We start from the raw sequence: 23,187 nt of genomic DNA, 5'->3' as shown, positions 1-23,187 counted from the left end.
AATGCCATTACACCTTGTAACACCCTGCAGTGCCCTCCTATGCCCGGTTACACCCTGCTACACCCTGTAACGCCCTGCTATGCCCTGTTACACCCTGCAGTGCCCTGCTACACCCTGAACTGCTACAAATAGTATTTTTAGTCATAGTTCCATTATCGTTGTTACTATAATTAACACTGTTCATCACACCCCCAACCAGCACCGTCAGACACCTCCTACCAAGAGCCTGGGTCTGCCGAGGTTTCTTCCTAAAAGGGAGTCACACTAAATGCTTGCTCTTGGGGGAATTACTAGAATTGTTGTGTCTCTGTAAATGATAGAGTGTGGTCTAGACCTCCTCTATCTGTAAAGTGTCCTGTTATGATTTGACACTATAAATAAAATTGAATTGAAATTGAATAAGGCTTTTTCTTCTGGAACATGTGGTACTGGTAAATGTACCGTAACTCCTTATGGTAATGTCTAATGGGTACAACCGTCACCATGACAACAGACCCAGGAAAGACGCATGAGGCAAGTCATCGGTTTTAAAAACATTTATTTGCATTTTTTTGTTGAAATCTTCAGTACAGTCTGTCGTCTGACAGGAATGTATGAGAGAAGACATGATTGGCTCAAAGCAGTCACATGAACATCATCATCATCATCATGTCGTTACAGAAAGTTAGCCCCGCCCCTCCAGGGTTAGTCCCGCCCTCCAATGTTACCCCACGACCTCCCACATTAGCCCCACCCCTCCCGCGTTAGCCCCGCCCCTCCCTGAACTCTGTCCAGTCCGAAGAGAGACGAGCGTAGAAAACATTAAGATATTAAAGATGAAGAGTATTAAAAAGGCAAAAACATCCCCCCCCCCCACCTCCCCTCCCAGAGTGACATCATCTTGACATCATGACATTCAGGAAACATTTGGAACAGAAATGGTCCAGAGAGACATAAACAAACATCAGCAGTCGTTCAAGGAGTCGCTGAAAAGCAGCCAATCACAGGAGGCTTCCTGTGAGCTGATTGGCTGAGAGATGTGAGTGTTTACAGTGTAGCTGCCCCCCCCACCCAAGCCCCCCCGGTGGAAAACCGAAATATACACAGAAATATCTGCAGAATATACAAACAGATCTCTGAGAGAAAGACGTCTCTCTTTCAGTTGTTTGATTTTATTTTATTTTGAAGGTTTGAACTGTAAAGTTTATATTTCCTGCATGTTTCACATTAAAAGCCTCGAGTACTGTCCCTTCCTGGATTGGCAGTTTAACAAAATAAAAGCGCAACAAAGTCGTGTCAAACGAGTGAATTCAACTTTTCCATTTACAGTCTGCAGCTCATTTTACATGATTCCTCTGATCGATAATCTTTCTTCAGCGGAAAAGAAAAACATGATCATGTTAAAAAAAAAAAAAAACTGTTCCTAAAAGACATTTAAGCCCTGCAGGTTCTGACCAAAAGCTTTTCTATTGTCTCGTAAAAAAGTGAAACGTTTTGTTTCAAAAGCAGAAATCTCCCAGGACCCCTGAACTCAACACGATAATCTTTCACATCTTGACAAAGCTTAGAGCTGCAACGATCAACAGAAAACCATCTCCCAATATTCAGATCTTCCAGTTAATCCTTAAAATGTCAGAAAATGAGCTCAGCCTCTCAGAGACATCTGAGGACGTCATCTTGGGCTTTTTGGGAAACACTGATCCACATTTTTCATCATTTTCTGACATTTTAGAGACCAAACAACTAACCATCCAGAACATTAGCCTTCACATAGATATCTGAACCACTTCCTGTCTATGAGGGGGGGGTGAGGGGGGGCGTAGCCGTGTCGTCGCTCGGCTCCAGGCTGTCCTTCAGACTCAGAGTGCTATCTGAGGGGGGCGGGGTCAGCTCAGCGGGGGGCGGGGTTAACGCTGACAGCGCCGGGGCCAGATCTGTGGGCGGAGGCGAGTCCGGGGACGCTTCCTGTGTCCCATTGGCTGTCGGCGGACGGGGGGGGGGCTGTGGGGGCGTGGCTGCAGCAGGGGGGGGCGGGGTGAACAGCGGGTCAGCCCGGTGGGGGGCGGAGTTAGAGAGGAGGCCGTCGGGCAGCGAGAGAGAAGATTTCTCCACCAGACGCCACTGCATGATGCTGGTGTCCTTCCCCCCCGTCGAGATCAGGTGACTGTCGTTAAACAGGAAGCTGACGTTGGTCACATGACTGCTGTGGGCGCTGTACTTATGGCTGGGAGCCTACGGAGACACACGGACTTGTGTTTAAATGCTCATCTTACTGGTCTAATTGGTGTGTGTCTGTCTCTGTGTGTGTGTGTGTGTGTGTGTTTGTATGTGTGCAAGTGTGCGTGTGTGTCTGTGTGTGTGTCTGTGTGTCTCACCTTGGGCGTGGAGCATGGGTAGGCGAACAGGTGAACTTTGCAGAAGTCGTCCGCGAGAGCGATCACCTTCCTGTTGTGAGATCTGATCAGAGCATTGATGTCGGTGCCGTCTGAACCCTCGGGCCAAACACCTGACACACACACACACACACACACACACACACAGACACACAGACACACAGACAGACACACACACACACACACACACACACACACACAGAGACACAGACAGACAGACACACACAGACACATTTTATTGAGCTGATTTCCTCAGACAAAGTTTAAATATTTGTGAAACAGACAGAAATGCAGGCGGACTGACAGCATTACATTTTGGAAATTAAATTAAAATAAATACGGAGATATCTGATATAATATCTTTAGTGTCTTCTGTAGGAGGGATGGAGCTAACACACACGCTGTAAGAAGTTACACTCTGAACTAACCAAAGACGTGGTATCCCAGCACGCAGGTGTAGCTCGCCCAGTCGATGTCTTTGCACTCGGAGCGGTTTCTGATCAGTTTACAGCCGTTTGGAACGTCCCCTAAAAATACACAACTGTTACTACACAATACTTTAACTACACAGTACTGTACTTTAATTATGCAGTACTTTAGTTACATAGTACTTTAGTTGCACAGTACTTTAGGGAGGGAAGTATCCGAGTACTTACAGTACAGGATCTCGTAGTCTCCAGAGTTGGACATGATGAAGTTGTTGTCAGGTGACCAGTCCAGGTGGGTGATGTAACTCGAGTGTCCCTGTGGAGACATTCAGGAAACTCAGAAACACAGCTGCACCTGAACGCCTCATTCAGGAAACTCAGAAACACAGCTGCACCTGAACGCCTCATTCAGGAAACTCAGAAACACAGCTGCACCTGAACGCCTCATTCAGGAAACTCAGAAACACAGTTACACCTGAACGCCTCACACTGTGGAGACAGTCAGGAAACTCAGATACACAGCTGCACCTGAACGCCTCATTGAGGAAACTCAGAAACACAGCTGCACCTGAACGCCTCATTCAGGAAACTCAGAAACACAGTTACACCTGAACGCCTCACACTGTGGACAGTCAGGAAACTCAGAAACACAGCTGCACCTGAATGCCTCATTCAGGAAACTCAGAAACACAGTTACACCTGAACGCCTCACACTGTGGAGACAGTCAGGAAACTCAGAAACAGTTACACATGAACGCCTCATTCAGGAAACTCAGAAACACAGCTACACCTGAACGCCTCACACTGTGGAGACTACAGGAAACTCAGAAACACAGCTGCACCCGAACGCCACACTAATCTTTAAGGGGTGATAACCAATTGGACCTCGTCATAGTTGAATAACGACAGTTTGGAGGGTAAATAAAGTCCCACTGACACCTCTTTCCTCTGCAAATCTCACAATTTGAAACTGCCTCTGAAAACGGGCAAATCAACTCCTCAACTCCTCCTTATTTGGCCCTAGTCTCTCTCTTTGTCACGCCCCAACATTTACATACACCACTGACCTGAGATCAGCTGGTCTTCTTAATCGAGGTCACGCAGATCTCAGAAATTGTATACATTGTTCACCTGCTATTTTATCACTAAATTCACTTCTGATACTTTTTTATGCGAGAAATCAACTATATAAAGCTCAAATATGGGCCGTTTTACGAAAATTGATGGCTAATTGCAAATTTGGTTTGACTGTGTCGGACTTTAGGAGCTCCACAATCTGCTGGGACAGCCGGCGGCTGCTGGCCGGGTTTGATGCCCTCCCGGTTGACCTCTGCCTCTTCACAGACCCGCTATGAGCTGGAGCTCTGTCAGGATCTCACACACCAGGTGCGCTGTGTACTTAAGAAAGAAGAAAGTTTGGAAGTTTTTCAAGGATACTGAAAATGAACCACGGTGGTAAATGCAGTGTTCCAGCCTTCTGGCCCAGAGAAAAGGGTTAAGAACGAGTACATCGGACAATGGAGCGGGAGTTTGGATCTAACGCAGCGGCTCAGAGGACATGCCTGCAGGGCTTCACTCTCCTCTAAATGTCCCCGTGCTGACTAGCTACAGGGTGAGTTGTGATTGCTTGGTGGAGTTTTTATGTCCCAACGTTACAACAGCACTAGTTGTAATGAAAGTGTCGAAACTTTGCATTGGTATGTGCGCAACACACTGGAGGATGACCCAACCAATGTTACATACCCTATCAGGAGACCTTAAGGAACAGGGTTAGATACCCTATATAGTCATTATATCAGCCCTATAAGGAACAGTGTTAGATACCCTATATAGTCATTATATCAGCCCTATAAGGAACAGTGTTAGATACCCTATATAGTCATTATATCAGCCCTATAAGGAACAGTGTTAGATACCCTATATAGTCATTATATCAGCCCTATAAGGAACAGTGTTAGATACCCTATATAATCATTATATCAGCCCTTAAAGAGTTAAAGAATCTTTTGAAGAGTTAGATCTTGAAGAACTCACCGAGCACTTCCCGTAGCGGCTGTACTTGCGTCCTCTCTCGGAGACGTTGTAGAGGTAAATAAAGTTATCATGAGATCCAACAGCCAATAGGCTGCCATCTGCACACGCACACACACACACACACACACACACACACACACACAGAGGCATTCTGGGTAATGGAGTTCCCTTCTCTCATCACATACTGTCATTAAAACATTTTATTTCCCTTTATTTAAACATTCAGAAACATACTGAATGCACAATATTTTAATTAAGATTTCTTATTTCTAGAACATTGATTAGTTAAAATGTTTGATTTCATGTTCACATCTTATATATTATATTAAATATTATAATATTAATATATATATATATATATATATATATATATATATATATATATATATATATATATAAATAAATAATATATATTATAAGTACAGGAGACTTCACCCACCGACGGAGAAGCGCATCACTGACAACTGCTCGTTCCCGTCGGTGTGGATCGCTACCAGGTCGGTGGTCTCCGCATCCAGAACATACCACCTGACACAGACAGGCCAATCAGGAGACAGACAGACAGACAGACAGACAGACAGACAGACAGACAGACAGGCCAATCAGGAGACAGACAGACAGACAGACAGACAGACAGACAGACAGACAGACAGGCCAATCAGGAGACAGACAGACAGACAGACAGACAGACAGGCCAATCAGGAGACAGACAGACAGTGACAGACAGGCAGGCCAATCAGGAGACAGACAAACAGAGACAGACAGGCAGGCAGACAGACAGACAGACAGACAGACAGACAGGCCAGGGATCAGCAATATTTACCATCAAAGAAACATTTCTCTCCATAAAGAAGTGAAACTGTGAATCTGATTTCATAAATAATAGTTTATGATGAAAACATCTCAGCTGATAAAATTATTTCTGGAGTTTTTTTAGTTTTACTGACTTTCCTGAGTGTGTTCCTATGGCGACCACGGCTCCGCTGGGATGGAAGTCTGCACAGTGACCGTGTTCCTGAAGAGAGAGACACAGCTGCCAATCATCTGCCAGAGGCCCCGTCCTCCAAGAGTACCCCCCCTCCCAGAGGCCCCCCACTCCCTCCCAGAGGCCCCCCTTCCCCCAGAGGCCCCCCCCTCACCTCCAGCGTGCGGCTCCACTGCAGACGGTGATCCTCCGAGCTCCAGACGCAGACGAGGCGGTCCTGAGCACACGTCAGAAACACGGAGGAGGACGGGTGGGACGCCAGACCCCACAGCTCGTCTGTGTGACCCTGAACACAACACAGAGAGATTGAGACCCTAAACGCAACACGGAGACTTGTATTATTAAAGATGGTGTGTTTGTGGAAAACAGAATGAAATCAGAGAGGGATAATTATATTATATATATAATTATACGGTTAAAAGAAGAACAGAGCATGTGTCTGAACATGTTGTATGCAGAATAGTAATATCTGGTTCCTCTGTAATAATACGTAAGGGTTACATCAACATTTAGAAATCTTTTGGGATGATATGTTCTGTCAACATGTGCGTGTTTTGTATAGTTTTATATATTTATGACACAATTGAAATACTTTTGTATTATACTTTGTAATGCTGTATCTCTAGTGTATAGAGACTTTAATAAACAGGGAGATGGAAATGAAAAGGTCTCGTCACAGAGTCCTGTCTACTTCAGACGACACAATGACATCATCATGACATCACCATGACATCACACAGCCTCACCTGGACCTCCATCAGGAAGCCGTCGTTGAAGCTTCCTCTCAGGATAAAGTTACGGGACGTCCCGACCAAAAACTCCTCCCCTTTCCCCTCAGACAGCGCTCGGATGGTTCCGTACTGATCTGGGACCTGCAGACACACAGACAGACAGACACAGACACACACAGACACACACACACACACACACACACACACACACACACACACACACACACACACACACACACACAGAAAATACACAGTGTAAACTACTCTGTTACTTGTTGAGTCATTTTTATTAAAAAAGTCAACCTTTTGTGACTGCAGCCCGCAGTGTGTGTGTGTGTGTGTGTGTGTGTGTGTGTGTGTGTGTGTGTGTGTAGGGAATCCAAATATGGACTAGAGCAGGCTAGCATAAAGAACTTGAAAGCAATACTTGAGTAAAAGTACAAGTAATCTTACCAAAAAATGACTTTGGTAGAAGTTAAAAGTCTGTGTGTGTGTGTGTGTGTGTGTGTGTGTGTCTGTGTGTGTGTGTGTGTGTGACCTCGATGTCTCTCTCTGTTCTCAGTTCATGGTCCCAGAGGATGATCTTCCGGTCTTTTCCTCCTCCAGTCAGCAGAGTGCCGCTCCGCATCTCACACAGACAGAACACACTGCCCTCGTGACCTTTGACCTGCCGGCTGATCTGAAATGCTGCACACACACAAACACACACACAGAAATCACCCAAAGATTAGACACACCTGTCTGTCTGCTGATAGGAAACATTCTGTGTAATGTAAAGTGTGTGTGTGTGTGTGTGTGTGTGTGTGTGTGTGTGTGTGTGTGTGTTTAATGTAAAGTGTGTGTGTGTGTGTGTGTGTGTGTGTGTGTATAATATAAAGTGTGTGTGTTTAATGTAAAGTGTGTGTGTGTGTGTGTGTGTGTGTGTGTGTGTGTGTGTGTGTGTGTGTGTGTGTGTGTGTGTGTGTGTGTGTGTGTGTGTGTGTGTGTGTGTGTGTGTAATATAAAGTGTGTGTGTGTGTGTGTGTGTGTGTGAGGAGCAGATAAATTGGGGTTTGAGTTGTAGTTCCTGTAGCAGCCAGCAGGAGCCAGCAGATCACAGAAACATTTCCTGTTTCTTCAGGTTTCCTCTGAAAACACTTTGACTTCCTGTTCGAACAAAGCTGCTGCTGCAGTCACATTTACTGTGTTCTTTATAAACACATTTTAAATGGAGCTGATCATTCCTGGTCTGTAGTGTGAGTCTGATCATTCCTGGTCTGTAGTGTGAGTCTGATCATTCCTGGTCTGTAGTGTGAGTCTGATCATTACCGTGTCAAGTCTGAATCTGTCTCTCTGTCATTAAATGTTTCAACAGTCTGACTCACTGAGGGAAAAACCTTTAAAGGTTGGCCTTGCTCCACTTTAAACAAGTTTAGCAACAAGAAAACTGTTACTGAAACTGGGTCAACACACATACACACAGACAGACAGACACACACACACCCTTTCTGTGAGGATATCGAGTGTCTTACAGTTGTGAACTGAACACAGTTCCAGTTACCTGAATTTAATAAAACCATTGTTTTAATATCTTAAGTTTAGGAATGGGAAGCAGCTTCCAGTCTGAGTCCGGGAGACACCGTCTCCACATTTAAGAGTAAATTTAAACCTCTCCTCTTTGATAAAGCTTATAGTTAGGGAGTGAGGAGCTGCAGCGTTCACCTAGACCGGTGGGGGAGGGTGTATATATCTGAAGATACAGAACCCCTTCTCTTCTCTGATCTCTTCATAGCCGTCAGATTCATCTACCAACCCTTATAGAGCTGGATCAGGTCTGCCTTGGACCAGCTCTTAACTATGCTGTTATAGTTTTAGACTGCTGGGGGACTTCCTTTGACACACTGAGCTTCTCTCTCCTCTCTCTTTCCATCTGTGTGCATCTATGTCCCAGAAATGCTTGGTACTAACCTAGCTCTGGGGAGCTTATTCCCCGGAGTCCTTATGTTTTCTCGCCTCTGGATTGGGGGTCCTGCTCCACGCCCTGCTACACCCTCCACTGCTACTACTGTTAGTTCTAGTCATTGTTTTATTATCTTTATTGTTACTATAATTAGCAATGTTCATCATACCAACTGCTATAATTATTATGAATCATATTTCTCTACATCTGTATATCTGTATCAGTATATCTGTGTATATGTATCTGTATATATATATATATATATATATATATATATATATATATATATATATATATATATTTATTAGAGATGCACCGATTACAATTTTCTAGGCCGATTCCGATTTCATTTTTTCTAACCACTTTACAGCACACACAAATATTTATTTTCTATCTTTCCTTTAATAGAACATGTGTTGAACAGATAATAGATCACTATAAAACAGAACTATATAAAGTACTCCTGGTGGGGGACATTAACACACCATTTCCTTCTTTTCACATCAGATATCAACTAAAGAAATGTGATTCTGGTTTTTGGGGTCGTCCCTCCACGCCCTACTTCCTCCTTGCAGGTGTTGCATATTGCAAACGTGTTATCTTCTTCACACACGCTGAAGAATCTCCAAACAGCTGACATGTTGCAGGTTAATGCACGAGGTTCCTACATGTGGGAGAATAGGGTGGACACGTGGTGGAGACGTTGAGAGAAAGGAAAAAGACTGTGCTGTGGCGTCCGTGTGTGCGTGCGTCCTTGAGAACTGTAACACGTATAACTTCTGTTGTCAGTTAATTGGAGCGTTGACCAGCATGACATCACCATATGTCAGACTGACCTGCTGGTCGCCGGTCATGGCCGAGCACGTGAAAACCGGACAATCCCGGTCACCGGCCGATCTATCGGTGCATCTCTAGTGTATATGTATCAGTGTCTCTGTATCTCTGTGTATATGTATATGTGTATCTCTGTATCAGTGTCTCTGTATCGCTGTATCTCTGTGTATATGTATATCTGTATCTCTGTATATCTGTGTATTTGTATATCTGTATCTCTGTATATCTGTGTATATGTATATCTGTGTATATGTGTATATCTGTATCAGTGTCTCTGTATCTCTGTGTATATGTATATCTGTATCTCTGTATATCTGTGTATATGTATATCAGTATATGTGTCTCTGTATCTCTGTGTATATGTATATCTGTATCTCTGTATATCTGTGTCTATGTATATCTGTGTATATGTGTATATCTGTATCAGTGTCTCTGTATCTCTGTGTATATGTATATCTGTATCTCTGTATATCTGTGTCTATGTATATCTGTATATCAGTATATGTGTATATCTGTATCAGTGTCTCTGTTTCCTAACTGGCAGATGGCTGCCCACCAAGAGTCTGGTTCTGTCTGAGGTTTCTTCCTGTAAAAAGGAAGTTTTTCCTGATATTGTACAGTACCCCACCCCCCTCACCTCGGGGGCCCTTTCCGGGGGTCTCGGCGGCGGTCCGGGTCCAGACCAGCAGGATTCCTCCAGAGTCTCCAGTCAGGATGTCTCCAGAACTCAGGAAGGCCAGACACTGGACGAACTTCGGCTTCTCGTATTTCTGATAAAACATGTATTTAAATGTTGGCTGACTGAGTTTAGCCTTCAGGTGGTTTCATTCAGAACACAAAACTAATAATAATAATAATAATAATAATAATAATAATAATAATAATAACAAGACAAAATAAACTAAACTAATAATAATAACAAGACAAAATAAGAGTTCACTTTAAAACGAAATGTCCAGAATAATCGTTAGCAGAGGAAATCAAAATCAACATTACAATTTGATAAATCACACAGCCCAAATTAAACCTTTCTTGTTAAGTTATTGTTTAATCTTTGTTTAACCTCTTTAAAATAAATCAAAATGTAAATCCAAAGAGCTTGAAGAATAACGGTGTCCTCACCCCGAATATGCCCTGTTTGCGAGCCAGAGAGTTCCCGCTCCAGGTCCAGAAGAAGATGTGGGACTTCCCGCAGGTGACGATGGTGTTCGGGTCGGTCGGGTGGAACTCGACGGCCAGGACGACCTCGTTAGTGGTCTGAAACATGCCGGGAACCAACACTTTCACTCAGCCATAAACCAGAGACCAATCCAGTGTTTCCTCTATGTTGATTTGACCGTGGTGGCCCCCCCCCCCACGGTATCAGAAATAGGGCTGCGTTGTTATAGTGCATGTCGGAGAATAGTGCGGACACACGAGAATAACTAGCCAGCTGAGATTGTGTGTTGACGTGCTTGAGAACTGTAAGTCGTATAACTTATGTTGTCAGTTCATTTAAGCCTGGTCTTGCTAATTTAAATGGTTAACTGGTGATTTTCGTTGTTTGTAGTCTTCACCTGCGAGCTAAATTGCACGTGGCTGTTGATTCGATAGCGATTACCGAACGCCCTCACCCACGTTTGTATTTTAGGTGCATTATTTACATTCTGAAGTAGTTACACTGCATTATATATAAATATAGATAATGTAATTAATAGTGGAATTTTTAAGTCTCTGGCCGCAGGTCTTTTCCCTTTTCAGCATATGAACCTAGGTCAACGAGGGTCGGGTTTCCGGTACAGACAGACCAACAACGGGACAATTTTAACAATTTTCGTCATCTTATTCATCACTAATTTCACTTCTGACAACGTTTTAGGTGAGAAATTAACTGTTAAGATGACTATAGGCAGTTTTGCGTAAATTGATGCCGAATTGACAATTTGCTTCAAAGTTTTCGGAGTTGAGAAGCTCCATGAAGTGAGGCGACAGCCAGCAGGCGCCTGCCCCGGCTTCTAGCTCGTCGCTGGGCCAGTCTTGCTCAGAGACCTCGCTGTGAGCTGGAGGTCTCTCAGACCGCTCTCGTAAATAAAAGACTTTTATTTCGCCGTTGACGGTTCGTTTGCTTTAAATATCACAACATGTCCATCATAAGATTAACGGGAACCTGTGGTTAACTGACCCCACTGCTAAAAAAAATCCTAAAGGAAACACTGCAATCTGAACCAGTCAGAACCACTTTCTGATCGGCTCTGGTTCTGGAAGTGACTTTCCTCGTTTTCTAACTCCGTTGGGGTTTCGTTAATGCTGATATAGCGAGTTTTAAGTCTGTCACCGAGCCAACCAGCTTCCAGACCAATCAGGGCCCTAAAACATCTGATGCAAAACAACATTTTGAAAACGGAAAAAAAATCAAAAGGTACAAGAATACAGAAACTATCAGAGAAACATTTCCATGGTAACAGCGAGCTCCACCAATCAGAGACGTTGCCGTTATGCTTAGGATTGTGGGTAGTGTAGTACTTCCCCATGGCATCATGAATAAAACCTGTTCAACTTAAAACCAGGTTGATTTCAGACGGACTAGTGTCTTCTCCGTTAGGGTTTAGACATTATGGGAGTGTTTAGACATTATGGGATGGTTTAGACATTATGGGAGTGTTTAGACATTATAGGATGGTTTAGACATTATAGGATGGTTTAGACATTATGGGAGTGTTTAGACATTACGGGAGTGTTTAGACATTACGGGATGGTTTAGACCACGTAGCTCGGGGTCAGTCTACCTTGGAGGGTTTAGACTTCATGGCTGATAATCTAAATCCTTACGGAGAAAATGAACGGGATCTTTATTTCAGGAACCACACTGTTGAGCTGTATAACCTGTTTACCATGTTTAAAGTTAAAGACAGCATCTGCAAACTTAACACACAATATGTATAAATTCAAAACAAATAATTATCTCTAATAACAGAAGATATTGTTTTGTGCGCAGTAATAAAGAGAGAGCTGTTCACCTTGATCTCAGCGATCTTAGACTTCTTCTGCCAATCCCAAACGGTCAGCATGTGATCGTTACAGTCGTCGATAACGCTCAGGTGCTGCCCCGAGTCCTGGCAGACACGCAGAGAGACAGGACGGGAGACATTAGGAGACACTCAGCAGTAGGAACTATTACAGTTCCCATGATGCACCGAGGTGATACTCACAGCTTTGGAGAAAGCCAGCGAGCCGACGCCTCGCTCGAATGTTCCCAACCCAACGACCTGCAGCGTGGAGAGACTGACGCTGTCCCAGACACGAACGTGAGGCTGCAGCGCCTGGAAACACACATATTATATATATTATATTATATATAATATAATATATTATATATTATATCATAAAAGAGAGGACTGGAGTGAGATCCACCCCAAAGGTTTTATTGGGTTCTGAAGCTATTTATCTGTTAATTACATTTTCATGTTTAAAAAGTATAAAAATGTACAATTGACTCAGAAGTAGAGCTGTTCTGATACTATGTTTTCCTTCCTGGTACCAATTCCGATACCTGAACTTGCGTATCGACGACGATAACAAGTACTGATCCAATACCAGCTTGTTCTATCCCTGTATGGATGTGATATGATGTATAACAGCTGTATACTACTATCCCTGTATAGATGATATGATGTATAACAGCTGAATACTACTATCCCTGTATAGATGATATGATGTATAACAGCTGAATACTACTATCCCTGTATAGATGATATGATGTATAACAGCTGAATACTACTATCCCTGTATAGATGATATGATGTATAACAGCTGTATACTACTATCCCTGTATGGATATGATGTATAACAGCTGTATACTACTATCCCTGTATAGATGATATGATGTATAACAGCTGTATACTACTATCTCTGTATGGATGCGATATGATTTCTATCTTTGTTGTTAAACTCTTTGTGAAACATAAACAAATAATAAAACGCCACAGAACGGAAAAAGAACATCAATAAATTACTTCAAAGTAGATTTTCTTCTGGGCTAAATTACGTGGTATTAGCCTAAAAAACTAGACCACCCTAGCAGCAGCAAATGTAATTTGCAGCCAGGGTCGTCTAGCAACTCTCCGTTGGCTTGCGAGCTGGAAAAACTCTAGTCAGGCCAATCACATCATGTATAGAGTCGGTGGGCGGGGCTTATGGCTGCTGCTGCTGCTGGGAACAGCGGTCTTCTGGAAGACTTGGAGTTCAGCTTTTCTTTGAGAAAAGAACAAAGAACGGCACTGAAGTCACTCTTAAAAAAGGAAGATGTGTTCGGAGTTTAAAGTTGAATCTATCAACTAGCGTTGCTCTGATTGGTTGTAGCGCTATCTTATTACGTGCAGAGGGAATTTGAAAGACAACCGTTTATCCCGCCCCTCGGATTGAGCCCAGCCAATGGGGAGATCCCAGACCCAACATCTGGATGTGGGGCTGGCTGGTCAGGCTAACGTGGTATCAGATCGGTGCGTAAACTCCAGTACTTGCTGATAACAATACCAGCATTTTAGGCAGAATCAGAGGCTTTTCTGATACTAGTATTGGTATCAGAACATCTCTACTCAGAAGTAAATGATTATCTCGAACACGGTGAAAGAACATTGTAATAAAGTCATAAAAACATGGTTGTTGTTTTGCGTTTGTCCCCACCCGTCCGTCTTTGTCCACTCCTGCGATTTGTCCGGTAGCAATGCGGATCTTATCCGGATGGATGGCCAGACTGTTGGAGACACAGAGAGATGATGTCACAGACAGAGCAGCCAATAGGAGCACAGCAGCAGATGATTTGGATGCGAGTGTTCTCTCACCACTTGACACAGTCGGTGTGTCCGAGGTAATGTCTCTGGGTCCGCTCTTCGTAGTTAAACAGAGCCACGACCGAGGCGATGAAGTAAACGATTTCCCCCGTCGGAAGGAGGTAAACATTTGCTCGGCAGTCTCTGCCGCGGTAACCATAGCTACAGGAAGTCAAAGAAGCACCCGGAAAAATACCCAGAGGTCTACTGAAGATCTACTGGTGATCTACTGAAGATCTACTGAAGAAAGATCTACTGAATATCTACTGAAGATGTACTAAATATCAAGCCAGATGTTGTAAACATGATAGTTTCTGAGGGAAGGTATCATCCTGTATACAGACGACATCCTGTTTTATATCTAACTGTTCTCCAACTGCCTTCATCAGCTAATGTGAAGAGCAAAGGATACACCCCTAACACTAACCCTAACCCTATCAGATTATGTTTAGCTGTATTTCTGTGTGAAGGATACACCCACTCCAGCTTGAGTCTTTCTGAAGGAAGTTCTGTCCGAACGTCGTCGTAGTTCTCCACGTCTGAAGGGATGAACATGGTGATCGGTCGCCCACGCATGAACATCTTAATGTGGTTCCCCTCTGAAACACAGAACATCTTAATGGGGTTCCCCTCTGAAACAAAGAACATCTTAATGTGGTTCCCCTCTGAAACACAGAACATCTTAATGGGGTTCCCCTCTGAAACAAAGAACATCTTAATGTGGTTCCCCTCTGAAACACACAGAACATCTTAATGTGGTTCCCCTCTGAAACACACACAGAACACCTTAATGTGGTTCCCCTCTGAAACACAGAACATCTTAATGTGGTTCCCCTCTGAAACACACAGAACATCTTAATGGGGTTCCCCTCTGAAACACAGAACACCTTAATGTGGTTCCCCTCTGAAACACACACAGAACATCTTAATGGGGTTCCCCTCTGAAACACGGAACACCTTAATGTGGTTTCCCTCTGAAACACATAACATCTTAATGGGGTTCCCCTCTGAAACACACACAGAACATCTTAATGTGGTTCCCCTCTGAAACACACACAGAACACCTTAATGTGGTTCCCCTCTGAAACACATAACATCTTAATGGGGTTCCCCTCTGAAACAGCAGACACAGAGACGGAAACATGTTGATGAGGAGAAAAGAAATATAGATTGTCAAAGCAAAACGATAACGGCCAAATTCCACTGGGCACGTCTGCGCTGCGTTTGCGACCCTTAAAGTCGATGCTTTATATTCCACCAGCCGCGTTACAACGCGTCCCAGAAATGTGTCCCAACTCGACCGACTCATTTTGAATCCACAAAAACATCTGCAGACATTACAAAAACCTCTCAAGCTCCACAAAAACTCTACTGAGTCTTTACGGCACTTTATTTAATGCTTTGGACTCAGGCGTCAACACTTGACTGAGTTTAACGGATTATAGCGACACTTTCTACCGGGATAAGTCTCCAATAAATGCTTCTAAACCAAGAACTACACAACCGGACACGTTCCAGAAGCTATGTGGGGAGAAATTACCAACATCTGCACCAAGACACCTGTGCAGTATGCTCGTGTTGACATCGATACGTGTATCGTATGCGATCTAGCATCTACTGTTAGCCTGCTGTTAACATGCTGTTAGCCTGCTAGCCTGTTAGCATGCTAGCTGGCTCTGACGACTCTTCAGGACTTACCAGCTTGGCTGTTTTTCTCTCGTGTCGACATTTTGGCTGAAAGTTTGAGACAAAGGAAACGAACATGATGATGATGATGAGTATGATGACGATGCATAGGTTACGTTCATGATGAAGAGGAGGAATGTGTATTTACCTTGACTGACAACTGGGTCTTTGTGTCTGAAACAAGAGAAGAAACAAACATCATACGGTGTCTGTCTGTCTGTCTGTCTGTGTGTGTGTGTGTGTGTGTGTGTGTGTGTGTGTGTGTGTGTGTGTGTGTGTGTGTGTGTGTGTGTGTGTGTGTGTGTGTGTGTGTGTACCTGTCGGCATTCTTCACCACCTTGGCGAGCAGCTTGGATGTTGACGCAGCTTTCACAAGTTTGTTCCTGTTTTCCTCTGAAGTGTCAAAGGTGCTGCTCTGAGAACGCTCCATCCCTGAGGAACGCTTCACACTGTTTCCTCTGAGACACGCACGCACGCACGCGCACACATACACACACACACACACACACACACACACACACACACACACACACACACACACACACACAGTCAGTATCAAAGCTGTAACACTGCAGACACTCAGAGATTAGAGAGAGCTGGGACACTGCAGACACTCAGAGATTAGAGAGAGCTGGGACACTGCAGACACTCAGAGAGAGCTGGGACACTGCAGACACTCAGAGATTAGAGAGAGCTAGGACACTGCAGACACTCAGAGATTAGAGAGAGCTGGGACACTGCAGACACTCAGAGATTAGAGAGAGCTGGGACACTGCAGACACTCAGAGATTAGAGAGAGCTGGGACACTGCAGACACTCAGAGATTAGAGAAAGCTGGGACACTGCAGACACTCAAGGCCCAGGCTGTAGAAAGAGCAGAACAGGTTAGTAGCTCAGATCAAAAGACGTGCTGCCTGAGCTTTCTACCAGCAGAGAGTTTCTGCAGAAGGAACAGTTAGTTTGAATAAAACGCACCCAGCCGGAGAGGGGGCAGTGAACTCTGAAGCCGCCTACACATGATCAGAGGTAAACCTTGAGGTAGTGCAGGTAAACTTCATCGTTGCTTCAGGTTTTGGTTGTGCTTTGAAAGTTCTTCGGCAGCTAGGTCAAAGTTAAAATAATTAGAACTTTGAGCACAGCGCTCGGCTGTGGTTCTGAGCGCTGCGCGACACCAGGGGCAGATCTTCCTCCTGGGGTCCCAAGCACTCTCCTCAGAGGAAAATATTTCACTTCAGAGGAGACCCCAGGGGGTTTAACTGCAGTTCATGTGTAGACGGCCTAAAACCAGGAGACTCCAGGAGAGGTCAGAACCTTTTGGGGGGGGCGTGGCCTTTACTGCTGTCAGCGGACGGAGCAGGTTTCTGTTGCTGGGGGGTTAGGGGGAGGGGGGAGGAGGGGGAGACAGAGGGGGGCGGGTCCTTTGGGCGAGAAGGCTCCTCCCCCTCCCGGATCTCCTCCATCGGAGAGCTGCTGACCTCCTTCCTGTCCGCTCCGCTGGAGACAAAAAACACCAAAATCATTAGAGAGCAACATACTGACTCTGCTCTTCATTTACTATGTTCTACTCTAAATGATGTTCTACTGTCTCTGTGTTCTACTGTCTCTATGTTCTACTCTAAATGATGTTCTACTGTCTCTGTGTTCTACTGTCTCTATGTTATACTGTCTCTATATTCTACTGTCTCTGTGTTCTACTGTCTCTGTGTTCTACTGTCTCTATGTTCTACTCTAAATGATGTTCTACTGTCTCTGTGTTCTACTGTCTCTGTGTTCTACTGAATGATGTTCTACTGTCTGTGTTCTACTGTCTCTATGTTCTACTGTCTCTATGTTCTGCTCTAAATGATATACTGTCTCTGTGATCTACTGTCTGTTCTACTGTCTCTGTGTTCTACTGTCTCTATGTTCTATTGTCTATGTTCTACTGTCTCTATGTTCTACTGTCTCTGTGTTCTAGCGTCTGTGTTCTAGCGTCTGTGTTCTACTGTCTCTGTGTTCTACTGTCTCTGTTCTACTGTCTCTGTGTTCTCTGTCTCTGTGTTCTCTGTCTCTGTGTTCTACTGTCTCTATGTTCTACTCTAAATGATGTTCTCCTGTCTCTGTTCTCTACTGTCTCTATGTTCTACTGTCTTTGTGTTCTACTGTATCTATGTTCTACTGTATTTGTGTTCTACTGTCTCTATGTTCTACTGTCTCTGTGTTCTAGTGTCTCTATGTTCTAGTGTATTTGTGTTCTAGTGTCTCTATGTTCTACTGTCTATGTTCTAGTGTCTCTATGTTCTACGGTCTCTATGTTCTACTGTTTGTGTTCTACTGTCTATGTTCTACTGTCTATGTTCTACTGTCTATGTTCTACTGTCTGTGTTCTACTGTCTCTATGTTCTAATGTCTGTGTTCTACTGTCTATGTTCTATTGTCTCTATGTTCTACTGTCTGTGTTCTACTGTCTGTGTTCTACTGGCTCTGTGTTCTAGTGTCTCTGTTATAGTGTCTCTATGTTCTACTGTCTCTGTGTTCTACTGTCTCTGTGTTCTACTGTCTCTATGTTCTACTGTCTGTTCTATGGTCTGTGTGTTCTACTCTCTATGTTCTACTGTATTTGTGTTCTACTGTCTCTATGTTCTACTGTCTCTATGTTCTACTGTCTCTGTGTTCTAGTGTCTGTGTTCTACTGTCTATGTTCTACTGTCTGTGTTTTAGCGTCTGTGTTCTAGCGTCTCTGTGTTCTACTGTCTCTGTGTGCTAGTGTATCTGTGTTCTAGTGTCTCTGTGTTCTACGGTCTCTGTGTTCTACGGTCTCTGTGTTCTACTGTCTCTATGTTCTAATATCTGTTTTCTACTGTCTCTATGTTCTAGTGTCTCTGTGTTCTACTGTCTATGTTCTACTGTCTGTATGTTCTACTGTCTGTGTTCTACGGTCTGTGTTCTACTGTCTCTGTGTTCTACTGTCTCTATGTTCTACGGTCTCTGTGTTCTACGGTCTCTGTGTTCTACTGTCTGTGTTCTACTGTCTCTATGTTCTAATATCTGTGTTCTACTGTCTCTATGTTCTACTGTCTCTGTGTTCTACTGTCTCTGTTCTACTGTCTGTGTTCTACGGTCTGTGTTCTACTGTCTCTGTGTTCTACTGTCTCTATGTTCTACGGTCTCTGTGTTCTACGGTCTGTGTTCTACGGTCTGTGTGTTCTACTGTCTCTATGTTCTACTGTCTCTGTGTTTTACTGTCTATGTTCTACTGTCTGTGTTCTACTGTCTCTATGTTCTAATATCTGTGTTCTACTGTCTCTATGTTCTAGTGTCTCTGTGTTCTACTGTCTCTGTTCTACTGTCTGTGTTCTACGGTCTGTGTTCTACTGTCTCTGTGTTCTACTGTCTCTATGTTCTACTGTCTCTGTGTTCTACGGTCTGTGTTCTACGGTCTGTGTGTTCTACTGTCTCTATGTTCTACTGTCTCTGTGTTCTACTGTCTATGTTCTACTGTCTCTGTGTTCTACTGTCTCTGTGTTCTACTGTCTCTATGTTCTACTGTCTGTGTTCTACTGTCTCTGTTTTCTACTGTCTCTGTGTTCTACTGTCTCTATGTTCTACTGTCTCTGTGTTCTACTCTAAATGATGTTCTACTGTCTGTGATCTACTGTCTCTACTGATCTAGTGTCTCTACTGTTCTAGTGTCTCTACTGATCTACTGTCTCTACTGATCTACTGTCTCTACTACTACCAGCTGCTACTTTGTGTTTCCAACAAACTCCACTCTGCCTGCTGTCAGAAGAAAATGAGTCACTAAATATATATTATGGATCAGATCTGCAGATCATACAGCTGAGTCATGATTAGGTTAGATCTGCAGAACGAACAGCTGAGTCATGATTAGGTCAGATCTGCAGACAATCTGGAGGAAACAGCTGTGGAGAAAAATCCCTGACAGGCAACTGATCAGCAGCGCCACAATATCTGCAGACGCAGACCTTCCCTCAAATCTTTCACCAACTTTTAGACAAATGTAAATAAAACGCAGAATGTTAACAGATATCCACCCAGGCAGAAAAACAATCGCTATATTCTGGACATTTCATCCTGGAACCCGCTGACAGCTGTAAAAAAGAATTATCCACAGTATGTATGTGTGCGTGTGTGTGTGTGTGTGTGTGTGTGTGTGTGTGTGTGTGTCTGTGTGAGAGACACTAGTTAGCTTGGAGAAGATCTAAGTGGATTAACAAAGCTGAAGACATGTAGCTACGCTACGGAACTTTTCCTGTCTAACAGCAGTGGTTTAGAACAAACGTTGTGCTAGTGTGCCTGGCTAAAGTTGGCGCTAACGGCGGAGAGTTGCTGATTCGGAGGACACGACAGTGTGTTTCCCTGCTGAAGAGGACTTTGCCGTAGCTGGTGACTGGTTTTCGTGTTTGAGCTGTGTTTCTTGGACTAACAGCTAACTGTAAGTTGGATTTCTGTGTGTTTGCTTCACTGAAGATAACGTCCTGCTGGCTGCTGCACGTCCACACAAGCTGTGTGTACCTGTGTGTGTGTGTGTGTGTACCTGTGTGTGTGTGTGTGTGTGTGTGTGTGTGTGTGTGTGTGTGTGTGTGTGTGTGTGTGTGTGTGTGTGTGTGTGTGTCTGTGTGTGTCTGTGCATTTACCTCTTGGCAGCAGAGGACAGTGTCCCCTTCCTGGTGACCGAGGTGGATTCTCTCTTGCGTCCGGGTGTTCCTCCGTTAGAGATGCAGGACATGGAGTAGGCTTCACGCATAGAAGCTCCGCCCCCTGAGACACGAGAAACCTAAAATAACTTCTGGAGCGTTGATGGTCATGTTTCTTTTGGATCATTATGTTCTGTGGGTTTCTTTAGTAAAATGTAATGAAAACACATTTCTTTGCATTTTTCTTTAAATTTATGACACAATTTCAGTACTTTTTTTAAATTATTCTGGTTGATTGACTTCATAACCTTTTAGCTGAGGTTCTACTGATTTTAGGAATATGAAAAATGTAGAGTGACCGTGGTATACGCGGGTTAATGCCTGACGAGGTGTCCATTATCAGGTATTAATGGAGGACGTCGAGGCGTGAACCGTCGGACGCCGAAGTCCATTAACACCTGATAATGGACACCTCGAAGGGCATTAACCCGCTTATACCATGGTCACTTGCCAATTTTTTTTCTGCAGCCAATTAGAATCGAGTATTCACCCAGACATTGGTATAATGGAAGATACTGGAGGACATGACATCACAGTGAGCAGAAATACCAGAGTAGGCACTGCATTCAAAATAAAAACATATAGACCCCCCAGTTAATATTACACATCATATTCATAACCTTTCTTCAGGCGGATGAGGACAGTGGAATCTGACTAGCGTACCTTTCCCTGCGGGCTGTTTCTTGGCAGCGGCCGCCGAGACTTCAGAGGCGGCGAGGCGGCGGAGGACGTCCGCCAAAGCCGCTTTCATTACTGTCAACTCATCTTCCTGCTGCTGGACGCGGAGCTCCAGAGACGAGAGACGGTCGTTAACATCTGAGACACTCGCTCCGGACATACTGTCATCTGCAGAGAGACAGTAGAACATCTGGATATACTGTCATCTACAGAGAGACTAGAACATCTGGACATCATGTCATCTACAGAGTGACTAGAACATCTGGACATGCTGTCATCTACAGAGAGACACTATAACATCTGGATATACTGTCATCAGCAGAGACACTAAACATCTGGACATTTTGTCATCTACAGAGAGACACTAGACTATCTGGACATACTGCAATCTACAGAGACACTAGAACATCTGGATATTCTGTCATCTACAGAGAGACTCTATAACATCTGGATATACTGTCATCTACAGAGACACTAGAACATCTGGACATCATGTCATCTACAGAGTGACTAGAACATCTGGATATACTGTCATCTACAGAGACACTAAAACATCTGGATATTCTGTCATCTACAGAGACACTAAACCATCTGGATATTCTGTAATCTACAGAGACACTAAAACATCTGGATATACTGTCATCTACAGAGAGACACTACAACATCTGGATATACTGTCATCTACAGAGACACTAGAACATCTGGATATACTGTCATCTACAGAGAGACACGAAAACATCTGGATATACTGTCATCTACAGAGAGACACTAGAACATCTGGATATACTTTCATCTACAGAGAGACACTAGAACATCTGGATATACTGTCATCTACAGAGACACTAGAAAATCTGGATATACTGTCATCTACAGAGAGAGACTAGAACATCTGGATATACTGTTATCTACAGAGAGAGACTAGAACATCTGGATATACTGTCATCTACAGAGAGACACTAGAACATCTGGACATACTGTCATCTACAGAGAGACACTAGAACATCTGGACATACTGTCATCTACAGAGAGACACTAGAACATCTGGATATACTGTCATCTACAGAGAGACTAGAACATCTGGATATACTGTCATCTACAGAGAGACACTAGAACATCTGGACATACTGTCATCTACAGAGACACTAGAAAATCTGGATATACTGTCATCTACAGAGAGACACTAGAACATCTGGATATTCTGTTATCTAACCCATAAGTGAGAGAGAGAAAAGTCAACCGTAGGACCTTATTAAAGACTAACCGAAGAGGGTTACATGTCTTCAGTTAGAGTCTAAATCAGCTGTGATTGGCTGTCTGCTCAGGTGAGCTGTGATTGGCTGCTACAGGAAGTGGTTACAACTTAAAAAGTTTATTTCATAAAATGTGATGATTTTAATGGTTACGTATTTTGTTATTATGACACACATACACACACACACACACACACACACACACACGAGGTGTTTCAGTGGGCAGATCCGGGTTTTTTCCGGGTCTCTCCTTCAGGAGGATGTTGGTTTTGCTGCCCTGCAGCCGCCGGAGGGGCGGTGCAGAGTCTTTTTGATAAATACAGCAGTGACACGTGTAAAGCCGCCAGAGGCGCGTGCGGCTGTGCGCGTGCCGCCGCTGCACGGACAGGAGACCGGGGGGTCTCAGGGGCGCGAGCGGCGCGTGCACTCACCTAAACTGCCGGTGAATCCGTCCATTTTCCGGGAGAAAAGCGGGAGTCCAGGCCGAGGCCTGCGGGAGGCTGAGCGCGCGCTGCGGGCCGCAGAGGGGGGGGAGGCGTGCCGAGCCGAGCCGGGCCAGGTCAGACCCCGCTGCGCTGCCCAAGAGGCCGAAGATCCGCTGCTTTGTTCCGCCTGGAGACGCAGAAGGAGCCGCTGCTGGAGGATCCACCGCCGGGAGACACACACACATCCGGGGACAGACACGACGGAGCGACGCTGACGCTGCTATTCTAGATGTTTTAAATGTTATGTTTTTAAAATTGTT

At 44.2% G+C, this 23,187-nt stretch overlaps 1 protein-coding gene across 3 annotated transcripts; it reads right to left on the bottom strand.

Annotated features, from left to right (window-relative positions):
- Positions 1-521: 521 nt before the first annotated feature.
- eml4 (EMAP like 4) lies at positions 522-23,152 on the bottom strand. 3 transcript variants are annotated; one of them, XM_078281499.1, is made up of 24 exons: positions 22,874-23,152; positions 21,178-21,382; positions 20,455-20,578; positions 17,129-17,311; positions 16,135-16,275; positions 15,966-15,991; positions 15,830-15,865; positions 14,607-14,730; positions 14,144-14,293; positions 13,986-14,055; positions 12,512-12,622; positions 12,320-12,415; positions 10,446-10,580; positions 9,961-10,093; positions 7,089-7,237; positions 6,566-6,691; positions 5,974-6,105; positions 5,782-5,849; positions 5,274-5,362; positions 4,835-4,932; positions 3,029-3,116; positions 2,801-2,899; positions 2,355-2,485; positions 522-2,211 (listed from the first exon to the last, which is right to left on the bottom strand). In XM_078281499.1, the coding sequence occupies exons 2-24, from the start codon at positions 21,380-21,382 to the stop codon at positions 1,774-1,776; spliced, it is 2,952 nt and encodes a 983-aa protein (XP_078137625.1). In that variant the 5' UTR covers positions 22,874-23,152; the 3' UTR covers positions 522-1,773. The 3 variants fall into 3 exon arrangements, with proteins under 3 accessions (XP_078137625.1, XP_078137624.1, XP_078137626.1); XM_078281498.1 differs by having other exon boundaries at positions 21,178-21,360; XM_078281500.1 differs by lacking the exons at positions 17,129-17,311; positions 20,455-20,578; positions 21,178-21,382; positions 22,874-23,152 and having other exon boundaries at positions 14,607-14,746; positions 16,135-16,224.
- Between the last annotated feature and the right edge of the window lie 35 nt (positions 23,153-23,187).

This window comes from Sander vitreus, chromosome 23, assembly GCF_031162955.1.
Source record: "Sander vitreus isolate 19-12246 chromosome 23, sanVit1, whole genome shotgun sequence".
In the NCBI taxonomy this organism is placed as follows: Eukaryota; Metazoa; Chordata; class Actinopteri; order Perciformes; family Percidae; genus Sander; species Sander vitreus.
The sequence above is the reverse complement of the archived record's forward strand: the minus strand, read 5'-3'. Positions and strand labels throughout refer to the sequence as shown.